This window comes from Macaca nemestrina, chromosome X (assembly GCF_043159975.1).
Source record: "Macaca nemestrina isolate mMacNem1 chromosome X, mMacNem.hap1, whole genome shotgun sequence".
Classification (NCBI taxonomy): domain Eukaryota; kingdom Metazoa; phylum Chordata; class Mammalia; order Primates; family Cercopithecidae; genus Macaca; species Macaca nemestrina.
This window is the reverse complement of record NC_092145.1, coordinates 145126517-145140552: the sequence shown is the minus strand read 5'-3', so window position 1 is coordinate 145140552 and position 14036 is coordinate 145126517. Positions and strand designations below refer to the sequence as shown.

General features: G+C 37.9%; 1 protein-coding gene across 1 annotated transcript in view; it reads right to left on the bottom strand.

Annotated features, from left to right (window-relative positions):
* Window positions 1–7675: 7675 nt before the first annotated feature.
* The window catches only part of CLTRN (collectrin, amino acid transport regulator), a 37885-nt gene continuing 31524 nt past the window's right edge, over window positions 7676–14036 (bottom strand). The window contains exon 6 of the mRNA XM_011735210.2: window positions 7676–8485. Within this exon, the coding sequence (XP_011733512.1) occupies window positions 8329–8485 (157 nt within the window). The 3' untranslated portion in view covers window positions 7676–8328. The remainder of the gene's footprint in view (window positions 8486–14036) is intronic.

Below are 14036 nucleotides of genomic sequence, written 5' to 3'. Positions count from 1 at the left end.
TTATAGCTGTGCAGATGATAATCTAGCAAACAAATATAATATGTGATGGGAATTTAATAAGGGCCTTGATAGCTCTTGCAATGATGGCAGAGATATTAACTTTGGCAAACCTCTACCACTTTTGAGCACGCAGATTTTAGTTCTTATATTCATTGGTTTAAATTTTCTTTAGCTCTCACAAGAGCACATTACGTCACCTGGAATTGTCCCAGATGAAAGCCAAAAGGCTTATCAGAGCAATAGATTGTTCCCCTGCTGGCTTATGGCTCTGTCTTCTCAAGGACCTTTGAGTTCTTGCTTGCAGGAGCCCCAAGCAATGAAGAAATAGAACAGGTGACTCATCCCCCACATACCTGGCAGATAAGTCAGAGGCACCAATCCTCAGTACAAGAGAGTCTAAGTAGCATTAGAATTTGACCAATCCACAAAGATTTACCATATTGACTAGTTAATTTAACAAAATAGCTTGTCCATCCATCAGATAAACTTTTTTTAACTGAATTGATTGGGAAGCCAGTTGATTCAATAAATGTCAACTGGTACAATGATAGTCATGGTCAGAAAAAAAAAGTAATCATTTTAAAACATGGTCATCATTACCTGATTGGATGGAAGTTAATACTGGTATAATTAGCTTTTCAATCTCTCTCGCACGTGCTCTCTCTCTCTCTCTCTCTCTCTGCAGTTTGTTTTTTGCAACTATACTAGTAGAGTTTTGCAGTGTCTTGTTTAATTTCTTTGTGTTGAAAATTCAAATAGATAGATACATTATCTACACTCCCTAGCAGAGTAGATCAATATGTGGTTGCATTTTTCCAGATGGATAGGTTATCCTACTTCTAAATATTTAGTCATCATAGGAACAATTACATATTCATATATCAAAGTATTTCCCTTAAGTAAACCCTTTCCTTACTTCTTTATGGCCTCAGGTTGAATAATTTCAATAACAATTTTAATAAAGAAAAATTTCACTTACAGACCACATTTTCTTTACTAATTTTATGGTTTAATATTATTGCATTCTATTCTCCCAATAACTCTTTGGGCATATAGAACAACTATTAGTTCCTTTCTAAAGATGTCTATTGATATAAAATGGGAACTAGTTCTTTTCACTGGATTGCCTCCTCTCCACTTTTATGAAACCTTGCTCACCTGGGGCCACTCAGTTAGTAAATGGTAGTGTTAGGATTAGAATTCAGGCAGTGCAAGGTAGTGTTGTACATATGCTGTATACTCATCTACTCCCAGTGGGATCTGGGATAGCATCCTATCACCAAACACTTGAATATTTCTGCATTCAATAATATGATGGTCTCATTTAGTACAATAAATAAAGACCATTACACATAATAAACGAAGATGATAAAGAGCATTATGTCTGCTCAGGTCAAGTGTTGCCACCAAATAGTTTTTAGAGGTTTTTGGATTTTAGAGTTGCATATAAGGGATTGTGGATATGTTTTCCTCTGGTCTTCATGCTCTTTTTCACTATGTGAAGCCACCAGTCATTTAATATTCAAATGACTACTTACATACTTTTTTTCTCTCACTTCGAAGCTTCTCTGGATAGCAATCAAGCTATTGGTAGTTAGCAGACAGAACCATTAACCCCAAGTATTTTTTCTATTGTCTTCATTATGTACAAAATGCAATTCTGTTCTTTCTTTCACTACTGAGAGCTCAACTACACTTTACACAATGTTACTCATAATTTTTCACCTGTCTCTTTCTTTCTCTTTCAACTTTTTCCCTAGCTTCTTTAGAAATGGTCCGCGAGAGAGACTGAAGAAGAAGTAAAAGGATGAGGCCATATCCCAGAAGCCAAAAAAGCAGATTCTGTCATAGAGGGTGACAGAGTGCCCTACAATGTAAAATGCTTCAAAGAGATTTAGGAGATGAGGACCAAAAAGCTGTGACCTTGACAACCAGAAATTTACAGTGACCTTTGAGGAAACAGTTTTCTCAAGGTGTGAAAATGGAAGTCAGAATGCAAAGAGTTGAGAAGCAAGTGGATGGTGGTGAAGCCAATAGCAAATGTAGACCTATTTTTTAATTAACCAGGGTCAATGTCCTTTAAAAGTCTTCAGAATGCCTGTAAGTTTCCTTTACTAGTTCCATGGACTTTCTTGTTTTCCCATAAAAATCTGGATTCTTGGCAGAAGAGTATGAAAAAAATTAAAAATTAAAAATGCTGCTTTTCCTTAAGCACTGACAAAATACAATAAAAGCTGATTCTTAATAAATTGTGTTGTCTTCTGCTTGTATTCATTATGCTGGCATTATAACAGTTTGCATTCTAATATTTTATGTATAGATGTGCAAAATTTCAGATATATTGTGAGATAATATGCTACTGTGATTTGGCCTGATGGCTGTATCAGCATAAATCTATTTATATGGGGAAATATCTTTCCTAAATTCCAAAGGATTGACCAGCAAACTAATAGCTTGAAGCATACAAAATTGCCATTTTGTGGGTCAAAATGATTACATAGCAGTAACTTTACATGGTTCTACCTCACAAGTTTTCAAATGCAACCTTGATACAAACAGAATATTGCCAAATACTTCATAAATCATTAAATGTGGCAGGCTATGAGCCAATGGCTGAGGATGACAAATGGAGTCCAGGGGACTCCAAGAACCATCAAAACATGAATCATAATTAAACTTTTGCTAAATTTTGCAAATAAGGGCCACCTGTTCACTGTAGCAAGGCACTGGACAATGGCACCTTCCAGGCTTGCTTGCCTGTGGTGGCTAGTGCTCACCTCTGCTCTATGCCGTGCCCAAGAGTTCTTGTTCCACCCTTTCCAAAGGTCTTGGGTATGACCTAGCTCTGTTGTTCTGGGATCCTACTGCCAGATTGGGTCACAAGACATCAGACAGTTGAAAAATGTACCTTCTCTGGATCTGATTAAATGTCTTCTTTCATCCAACACCCCACACACATATTTACTTTATGTATTCACCAGTTTTCAAAAAATATAAGTGACATCAAGGGGTAATTATGGAAAAATTACATCTAGAGACACAATAGTCATTTTTTTATTGGCCAAACTCTCCCCTACTGGCCAGTACCACTATAAAGACTTGCACCAACTACTTGCATTCCCCTACTGGCCCTACTGTGTTATAATAATTTTTAAAGATGAATGTCGTGTATCATAAATTGGCTCTTATTCTGTGCCCAGAATAAGATAAAAGTCCTTTTAGAACAATGTTATGAAAATAAAGAGCAGAATGACTCAATAAATAACACCTAAAAATTATTCATTTGTTCAAGCCAAAATTTTTTTAAAAATAATATTCTTAGTAATCAACTTAATTTTATCATAATTAATGAATTGGTCCCTTATAGGACATTCTTTCTCTATTTATATTATCTGAATCTAGCATGGTGTCTTCAGTAAAGTGGTGGGACATTCAATACATTTTTAAGGAAGGGAAGAAGGAAGGAAAGAAAACGTGCATTTGCTTATGTAATTGAGGTAACTAAACTTGAGAATATTTTATACAGGAAAATAAGATGTAAAATGGGAAACAAAATATTATGTTAAGGGACCCCATGAATTGAAATAAGGACTGAGAATTTGGACTTTGCGTTTCTTTTTGCTTTTTGGTTTTTAATCTGTGTCCTCTCCTATTCCCTATTTCTCATCCAGGAATGATGATAAATGTGCATAATCTGTATAGTGATACTCGTATCTGGAATCTGATCATTATCATTCTTTCTATATGCAATAACTTGCTTAATTCTTTTATATTATATTTTCTAATGGTTAGTTCTTGTGAAAAACATAGATGATGAAACTACACCAAAAAAAAGTTATCTGCATTTACATTTCTTCTGTGAAGCAAGTCCAGGTATCACCCTCCCAGCGCATTTTCTTTCGGTAGTGAATTGATTTTCAGACATTTCTGTCCTTCCAGTTTCATCAAGTAGTTTTTGCTAGGAACTTGGAAACTGGAATGACAGCTATATTTCCACTTCCTTTACAACATTTTGTTTCCAGTACATATCACCTCACAATGTGTTCCCTCATGGCACATTACAGGATCATTAAATTAAAAGTGAGAGGTGTGGTTGATGATTGACTGCTCTCTAATTACCCAGAGTGTTTGTCAAAGGCAGTAGGCAGGAGACATAAGCTCTATTTTGCTGTTACATTGATTGTCAAGGTTACAGAACGTCTCTGCTAGCATAGAAAACGTCTCCAATAAGGATACTTAGTGAAACAGACCTTCCCCCAGTGGAATAAATTCCCTCCCCACCAGAATAAACAGTGAAGAAAATGGTCTCATGATCAAAATGGGTTTGTCTCATGCCTTCAAAATAAGAAACATCTAGAATCAGTGTTTCTTTTAGTTATTGTGGTCTTTTAGACCTTTTTCTTAATAGTTATCCCATGAAATTTTAATGTCTTAGATATACTGTTTATCTGCTTACATACTGTGATCATTTGGAGGACTACTGATATCATCTGGACCTGTGTCCTCATCAAATTTCATATTGAATTGTAGTCTCCAATGTTGGAGGTGAAGCCTGGTGGGAGGTGGTTGGAACATCAGAGTGGATATCTCATGAATCATTTAGCACCATTCTCTTGGTCCTGTTCTCGTGATAGTGAGTGAGTTAGCATGAGATCTGATTGTTTAAAAGTGTGCAACACCTCCCCCCTTGGTTTCTCTTTCTCCTGCTCCTGCCATGTGAGACACCTGGCTCCCGCTTTGCCTTCCACCATGATTGGAAGCTTCCTGAGGCCTCCCCAGAAGCAGAAGTGGCTATGCTTCCTTTACAGCCTGCAGAGCTGTGAGCCAATTAAGCCTCTTTTCTTTATAAATTACCCAGTCTCAGGTATTTCTTTACAGCGGTGCGGAAATGAATTAATATAACTGCAAACCACTGTAATATCTCAAATTTTTTCTCCTGGCCAAGAACAATTTACACCCTGTTGAGAATGCATATTTTGGATTATGCATCCTAGCACACACTGATTGAATTCAGCTGATGTTTCACCAGTTAAAGACTTCTCTATGCAAAGTCAAATTATTCTTCTGAAGTATACCACTCAAAAGAGCGTAAGATAGAGAATAATTATTTAGTAAGTCACATCTTGTCAACCAACAGGTCAAATCTCATTCCTTTTCTAAAAATAAGGAAGCCCACTAATATTAAATAGCATATGGTTCCCAAGTCAAAATGGTGTTCAAGTCAAAAATCTTCTACCCACATATTCAAACTCTTCCACTTACAGAGAGAGGGGCAGGCTTTGCTCCCAGAGGGCGTAAAACTATGAGCTTGCAACAGCTACCACTTCATGTGCTTGTTTATTAGCACACATTCATTGAGCTCTGACTACATAGACTTTCAGCTTCACGAGGGCATGAATTGTGTTTGGTTTTGCTCAACATTGTAGGATAAAGGAAAGAAAGAAGGAAGGGAGAAAATAAGGAAACAGACAAGGCACTATGCTAAGTGACTTGAACACTACCTCTAAGAATATTATATTTAGTGTGAAGATACAAACATACAAACAAGTAAATAAAATGAAGTGTTATAATCATTACAAATAAAAATGCGTAGACATAAATTACAAAGCAATCGTTAATTATATCTGGTTGGAGGTCAAGGGCAAAGTGAAGTGGGTTACAAAAATGTTTACGGAGACAAGACTGCATTAGGACTTCTGTGGGCCCTATAACACTCTTGCCTTTGTGGTCCCCTTCCTCCATAGAAAACATATTTAAAAATAATAATCATAGTACAATGAGATGAGTATAATTATCTGGGTGTTCTAGCAGCACATATCCTGGATGTCTGGCAAAGACTTCCTCAGATCAAAATGTTTACATGAGAAAGACCCTAAGAACAAGGTACAAGAGTGGCTGAGAGGTAGGGTAGAGAAAACAGCCTGTTCAAAAGCTGGGAAGTGAGAGATCTATGTATGACCGGATGGAAAAGAGAGAGAACTTGTGAGAGATGAAGATAGGGAGGGAAGTGGAGGTGGAGGGGGTGTCAAACTTTAGCAGGCCCTGTGTTAAGGGGTGTGGCTTTAGCCTAAGGATAATGATAAGCCATTTAAAAGTGTCTATATTAGGAATTAACAGGACCAGGTTTACATTTGGGGCATTCATTCAGGCTGTATCACAGACAATCGACCGGTAGATATTCTAGGGGGACCTCTGGGCTCCCTCTTCTAAGCCAATACACCCATCCCTAGCAGCTAAGAATACTGGCTATTGAAGGCTCACAGCTGAGTCCTTCAATGGGAATTGCATCCAGCCACAGTGAACTGCCTTTTTCAAGGATAGACCCTCTCCCAGAAGGCACCCACAGGCATACCTGGTCAATGTGGAGATACAAAGGCCCTGCTCCCTTAACTCAATCAGGAATAGCCCCAGCTCCCGAGCTTCCAGAAACATTAGCTGAGGCTTCTATTGTAACCATGTTTCTGGTTGTTTTTCCCTCTGCCTAATCCTACTCTATTTGTTACCTGTTGCTGCCACAAACTCAACAGCTTAAAAAAATACACGTTTATCATCTCACAGTGTCCATGGTCAAGAGTCTGGGTACAGCCTAACTGGTTCTTCTGCTCAGGCTGCAAAGCGTAGGTCAGACTGCATTCTCATCTGGAGATTTGAATGGGGAAAAATCTGCTTCCAAGCTTACTCCAGTTGTCAGAATTAATTTCCTTGTTGTAAGACTGAGGATTCCAGCTTCTTGATGGCTGTTGGTTAGAGGCTGTCCTTGGTGCCTACAGGTCACCAGCAATTCCTAGAGCAAGCTTGTCTAACCTGTGGCCTGCGGGCCGCCTGCAGCCCAGGGCAGCTTTGAATGTGGCCCAACACAGATTCGTAAACATTTTTGGCGAATTTTGTTTAGCTCATCAGGTATCGTGTTCGTGTATTTTGTGTGACCCAAGACAATTCTTCTTCTTCAAATTTGGCCCACGGAAGCCAAAAGATTGGACACCTCTGTCCTAGAAGCTGACCACAGTTTCTGTCACATGGGCTTTCCCAACATGGCCACTTAGTGAATCAAGACAGCAAGAAGATCTCAGAAACAAATCTGCTAGCAAGACAGACTCAGATATAATATAAAGTAATTGCAGGAGTGTGACATCTCATCACCTTTATTGTATTCTATTCATTAGAAGCAAGCCACAGGTACCATACTCACTAAAGGGGAGGGCATTATATGAAGGCGTGAATACCAAGAGATGGGAATGATGGGAGCCACCTTAACATCTGTCCACCACACTTTGCCTTCCTCACTTCTTAAAGGTGTATCTCCTGAGCACATGCCCCAATAAACCTGCTGTATGCAGCTACCTATCTTAGCGTTTGTATGCAAGGAGGCACACTGGAGGCAGGGAAGTGAGTTAGAGACTACTGCTGTAACTTTAACTATGGGTGATAGTGGTGGGAAATTGAGTAGCAAATTTTATTTTCATTAATAAATGTATAATCCTTGTTCTTAGAATTTAGAATTATTCATGCCCTATCTGGAAATAGAATCAACCTAAAAACTACAAGGTGTCTTCAAACAAGGATACACACAACAAAAATAATTCATTTCTAGGGCTGTAGAGCAGACTAAAGATAACCAATAAAAACAAGACTATGTTCCACAGTGTGAAAATAAATTTCAGACCGCAATCAGTCATACAATCAAAAAGAGATGATTATTACTTTATTAAGTTAGCACAGATTGGACTTTTACAAATTGTAGAAATGGTCAACAAATAGAATTATCCTATTAGGGGCTGATATTCAGAAAATATATAAGCAACTGTTGGTGTGATAACAGGATAAAATTCTACCCTGTATATCAATACTTTCATTTTTAGCCATCCATTTACAATAATTACTTCTCACTTTTGTTTACTTAGTCATATGCAGAGTGATATAAGTGATCATCAAAAAGGATCCATTTTCAATGATTTCTACACCATGTTATATGTATTCTCCACTGGAAAATTTATTTTTCCTTAGGTCTTTGAAGTGTGAAAATATATATATAGTCCTGATCTTATTTCTAAAAATGCTTAAATCAATAACTACAAATACCACATGACCACATTTATACACTATATTGTCAGAAAAATATTTTAGAATATTTTGAGTCGTCAATAGCTTATGATTTCAGTGGTGTTTGTGGGTATAATTGATTGCTTTTCAGTTTCAAGCACATTCAAAATTTATTACAAAAGAAGAATGGTGAAACAAAATATATGATCTGCTCTTGGTATTTCAGGATGCTCAGCAGTCACACAGAAACAAATGTTTAATTTCTTGAGGAAGCAGAACAACAGCCCTTCAGAGAGGGGTGAGCCTCTCATCCTCTGTCATGAAGGCATCATTAATGTGCCCTCCCTTCATGTCCAGGGGATCACAGGGGATGCCATTTTCAATTGTGTTCATGTTTTCACACTTATCTTCAGCGTCATCCACTTCAGATGGTTCTTTGTTCTTTCTAAAAGCACATAAAAAAGAGTGATTGGCTTCTAGAAGGACCATAACCATGGTTGCATATGGTCTTCTGTACGAACATGGAGAACAGGAAGGGAATAGGAACCTTAGAACAATGAAATAATGAATGATATTGTGTAATTTTCAAACAAATTTCAAAGACCATAAAGAGTTGGTGAGGTGAAAAGATACTATCAAGATGAGAAGTCTGTATAGATGACATATACATAGTGATCAAAACAAGTGGTCTTATTTAGAATACTAAAATCAATATAGATGAATATGTATATGAATGAATATGAGTGTATATGTACATATATACACATAGACATTCACACACACAAATTGCATGAAGTAATGTGAATAAAATGTATAGTAAATTCGCAAGTTTAAAATCCATCTCTAGGAGAACAACTCAATAACAATTGAATTGTTAAAAGTAATAAATTCCTCTCATGGGATTTGACAAATTAATGGTCTGAAAATGTTGAGTGAAAAACAAATAGAAATGAGCTATCAGAAAGCAAATTAACAATACTTGGTAGAAAATAAGTACTATAACTTCAGAAATTGCTGCTTGGCTCTACTCATTACAAAATAGTTGTGTTAATTTGCAAGTCACAATTTCGGAACTCAGAGCACATTTTCCCTAACTACTTTACAACCTGTAGTTATAATTCCAGGTCACTCCAAAAATTCCATATGACAGGATAAATTTTTGAGTTTCTCATAGTTTCACCCTTTGTAGACCTTGCTCACTCCAACCCAAGTAATATGCAGATCTGTAATATTTCTTTGGAGTGTGGAAAACTGTAGACTCAAATTCAAAGGGTTTTCCTGTCTTTTGTGAAAGACTAAAACAATGAGACAATTATGTTTGATATCATGCAGTAAAAGAAAAAAGAGAGGTGGGTGCCTCTAGGCAACCAAAAGAAGGAGGGGTTTCCCTAAGGCTTATCACAGGTTGGATGCTGGAGCACCACTCCATGGTGACACCATAGAGGAATGATGTTAGGCATGAGGCTCCTGGACTTGCAAAGGATTCTCTTGTCCCACGAATTTGTGGAAATGCCAAATAGCAGAAACGAAGAGATCATCTGGCTAAGATGTTAGGCACTGCAGTGGTGACCAGGGTAAAGTCCCACCACTATGGGAGTCCCTCAAGACCTTGGTGAGTCTCTAACAGGTGAGGAGATGGTGAAGGTACCCCAATGATGACTGAGATGGAATTCTTATTAGTCCTGCATGAGAATGTGCTTTAAAGAAGATGGTGGAAGAAAGTGGAGAAAAGAGAAAGCCCTTTTTTTATAGAAGAATGCCAATGAATATAGAAAGAGTAATAGGAACAGAAACTCACCACTATAATAATAATTGATTCTGATGATGATTATCAATGGATACTAAACCATTATGTGAGGGATGGTTGGAGAACAGGATATTCACATGGTCTCAAGATATCACCCCCATAAGCAAAATATTAATTATAAAAAGACACTTGTATTTTGCCAAAAGAGAAATCTAGTGAAAATTTCCAACAATGAAAAAAACTGACAAGTCTGTCCTGATGTGATACACTGAGTAAATCACATATATGTTTTTCCTGTGTTCCAGCCCCACCCCTTCCAATTTGTTTTGACCTGAATCTCATAATGAGGAGCTTAATCAGAAAAATCCAAATTTAAAAATGTTTTGCAAAACAGCTGATCTGGACTCAGCACAGAGTAGGCATTCAACTCTATGGGTGGATGAATCAATGAAAGTAGATTAATGGCTGACTGGCTGGATAATAAATATATGGATGGGTAGAAGATGGGTGGGTGGCTGAACAAATGATGAAGGGTGGATGTATAAAATAATAAATGAATGTAGTTCAATTGCTGGTTGGCTAGATGATAAATTAATGGCTGGCTGGCTGACTGGATGGATGGATGGATGGATGGATGGATGGATGGACAGATGATAGATGGTAGATTGAACAATTAGATGTATGTATGTATGGACTAACGTTGTAGGTAAAGTTACTCAGGCAGTAGCCCTAGGTAGACCTTGAATGGGCTTTACCACAAGAAATAAGGAAGGAAGGAAGGCAGGAAGAAAGGAAGGAAGGAAGGAAGGGAATTTTACACACAAGAAATTTCTTATATCTCTTGTATTTTAGGCTTTGCTGATGGTTTATTAAATAATTTCAAATAGTTGTTCATTTAAAACAAAGATAAAGTAGAATTCCCATTCTGTAGATCCCAATGTCATCATTTGAAAGTATTTTATCATTGCATATGCCACCATTAAATATCACAATTAGACACAATAGGCAATCACTGAATTGCAGATGCCACATTTTAAACATTTATTAATAAAACTTCTGGCCCAATGCTGGGTTGAAAGTCAGGAGTTGTGGTCCTAGAGACCTAGTGAAAGACAGGCTGCTATATTTTTCCATCCTTGGAGTGAAGACACAGCACTGGCCATGCCAAGCATCAGCAATCAGCAATCAGCATGGGTTGGGGTGGACATAGATTTTAATGTGATGAGAGGATCCTCCCAGGTGAAATTACCCACCAGAGGATTAAAACACTTTGGTTCCTCTTCCTGTAGATAGGTGTATTGTCACTTTCCACATCCTCCAGAAAGCAAAGGACATCGACATTCTATAACCATCAATCACATCACTTCCATTCATACTATCCAACATTCACTAACAGCTACATTTTGAGTGTCTACTATGTGTATGGAAGAAATATAGTTCTTGTCCTAAAATGAATTCAATGAAAGGGAAAAATGCCATATACACTTATCCTCCCTCTCCCCATTTTAATGCTTTATAAGAGAGAGGAATGTTTCTTCTAAAGATGAAACTGTAAGTAGCAAATGTCTATAAATTATCATTAAAAATGGCTATCTCATGTAAATTCCCCCAAAATCACTCCTCACTGGGCTCGGAGTGAATAATTTTCCACAACAATAAATAGATTGTGGACAGCAAAATTTTACCCTGATATTTGTATATGTTAAGTATGAAACCTGTATTACAAACATTTTAGTAAAGGAAGCATTCTGAAGTAGGTGGCAATGCAACAATAGTCTTAGAAATAATGATTGCCGGTGCCTATTTTCCAGTTTCTTCAGTTAATAAAAAAAGTATTTATGGAGTCAGAAGAAAAATGACAAAGAGCTAGACATACATGATCATTACAAGGAATCTCGCTTCCCCCTTCCCAGCAACAAGGAAAAATGATTCATCAGGCATCACAAATGAATGGGGAAAAACTAAAAAGGAAGATGTAAACAAATGAGGACAAGTTTTTCTTCTTTAGAAGAAGAACAATATCTCAAACAAAAAGATTCCAAGGGGAATTGCTGTGGAAATTTATCCAGTGACAAATTAGGTGCATATTGTTCTTTTACAACCTTAGATCCAGTTGCAGAGTCCTGGCATTGCTGGACTTTACAAATTGCAGTGTCAGGAACTTGCTGCTTGGTGGACATGATAAGCAGCTCAAAGGTTATCTAACAGTAATGTATCACTTTGTCACGTTTCATAGTGCTTGCTGTAATAAACTGATTCACTACCTGTGCGTTGCTTTTACTAAGAATAATAAAACTTAACTATCTTTCTGGATCATTCTGATTTGATGTTCTGCTAAAAACATGAGTTCTTTTTCCTGAAAACTAAAATCAAGTGTTAATTACTTATGCTATTCCTGCAATGTCAGGGGATTCAGGAAGAGGATGAAAAAACTGATTAAAATACCTGGAACGAGCTCCTAGGAGCCCTGAGAGTGAATATCTCTCATATATCTCATAAATATAGAGAGAAGAGGGGCAAAAGAGGGGAGAAAAGAAGTATCAGGTGTGGCCCTCAGAGCTAGGGGATGTTGAGGAACAGGGTTTGCTCTGTTTTAAGATAAAGTAAAGGTGCCAAAAGCAGAAAGAGTATTTCTGTCTCCCTTCTAACAAAATAGAGCTGACCGCCGGGCATGGGGGCTCACACCTGTAATCCCAGCACTTTGGAAGGCTGAGATGGGCGGATCACCTGAGGTCAGGAGTTCGAGGCCAGGCTGGCCAATATGGTGAAACCCCATCTCTACTAAAAATACAAAAATTACCCAGGCGCGGTGGCACATGCCTGTAGTCCCAGCTACTCGGGAGGCTGAGGCAACAGAATTGCTTGAACCCGGGAGGTGGAGGTTGCAGTAAGCAGAGTTCTCACCAATGCACTCCAGCCTGGGCAAGAAAGCAAGACTCCGTTTAAAAAAAAAAAAAAAAAATAGAGCTAAAGAGGCCAGGCGTGGTGGCTCACGCCTGTAATCCCAGCACTTTGGGAGGCCGAGGTGGGCAGATCACAAGGTCAGGAAATCGAGACCATCCTGGCCGACATGGTGAAACCCCCTCTCTACTAAAAATACAAAAAAATTAGCCAGGCATGGTGGCAGGCGCCTGTAGTCCCAGCTACTCGGGAGGCCAAGGCAGGAGGATGGCGTGAACCTGGGAGGTGGAGCTTGCAGTGAGCCAAGATCGTGCCACTGCACTCCAGCCTGGGTGACAGAGCGAGACTCTGTCTCAATAAATAAATAACTAAATAAAGCTAAAGAGCCAAGATCCAAGCATAGCCAGAAAGACAATAAAAGACAGACAAATATGATTTTCAAACAGGACAGAATCAATTACTGGGGAATTGAGACTGTCCTCAGAATCACTCTGGATGATTCTGGGGGAAAATAGGGTTACTGGAATGATTTGAGGGGGCACTGTAGCACAGTGAGATTGATGGACTTTGAAATCAAACCTATCTGGTTTTAAATCCTGTTACTATTACTTTTTAACCATGTGACTGTAGGCAAGTTGCTTTACATGTGCCATATAATAGCAATGATAATGCTAATGATAATATTAAGTATTTATTACATGGTAGAAATCAGACTAGGCGTTTTGTATACACCATCTCACTTAATTCTTACTGCGATATTATGCATATTTTATTATCACTGTTTTTCAAATCCATTGTTTTAACCACTCAACCACGACTACGTGCCTCATCCCTGTTTTTCAGATGAAGGAACTGACACTCAAATATGCAGAGTAACTTGTCTTTCAGAATGAAACAAGATTGGTGAAAGGAGTTGACCTAGAACTCTATTTACTCTCCCCAGGCTTTACTCAACACACTTACATTAGATTTTTATCAGGTATGTATATTTAAGAACAACAAAGAAAAACACTTGCTATATTCGCTATGACATTCTCATTTTATTTACAGCTCTATTTTTAAGACTATTCATTTAATTAAGACATTGTAAGAATGTGAAGTTTCAGGATATAAAAGTGTTGACTGAGCCACATCCCTTTGTGTGAAAAACAAGATTTGTGAAAATCCAAATGCATTTTTATTTACTATTGACCTTATGGGAATAGAAGTATAACTAGAAACAAACCAAGCAAATTTACTAATGACTCTACTCAGCTGGGAGCATTAGCTAGGGTTCTATGTCCTAAGTCTTTGACCTGGCTTTGTTACTATAAGATTATAATCTCCTTCTAGGCAAGGACCATCCATG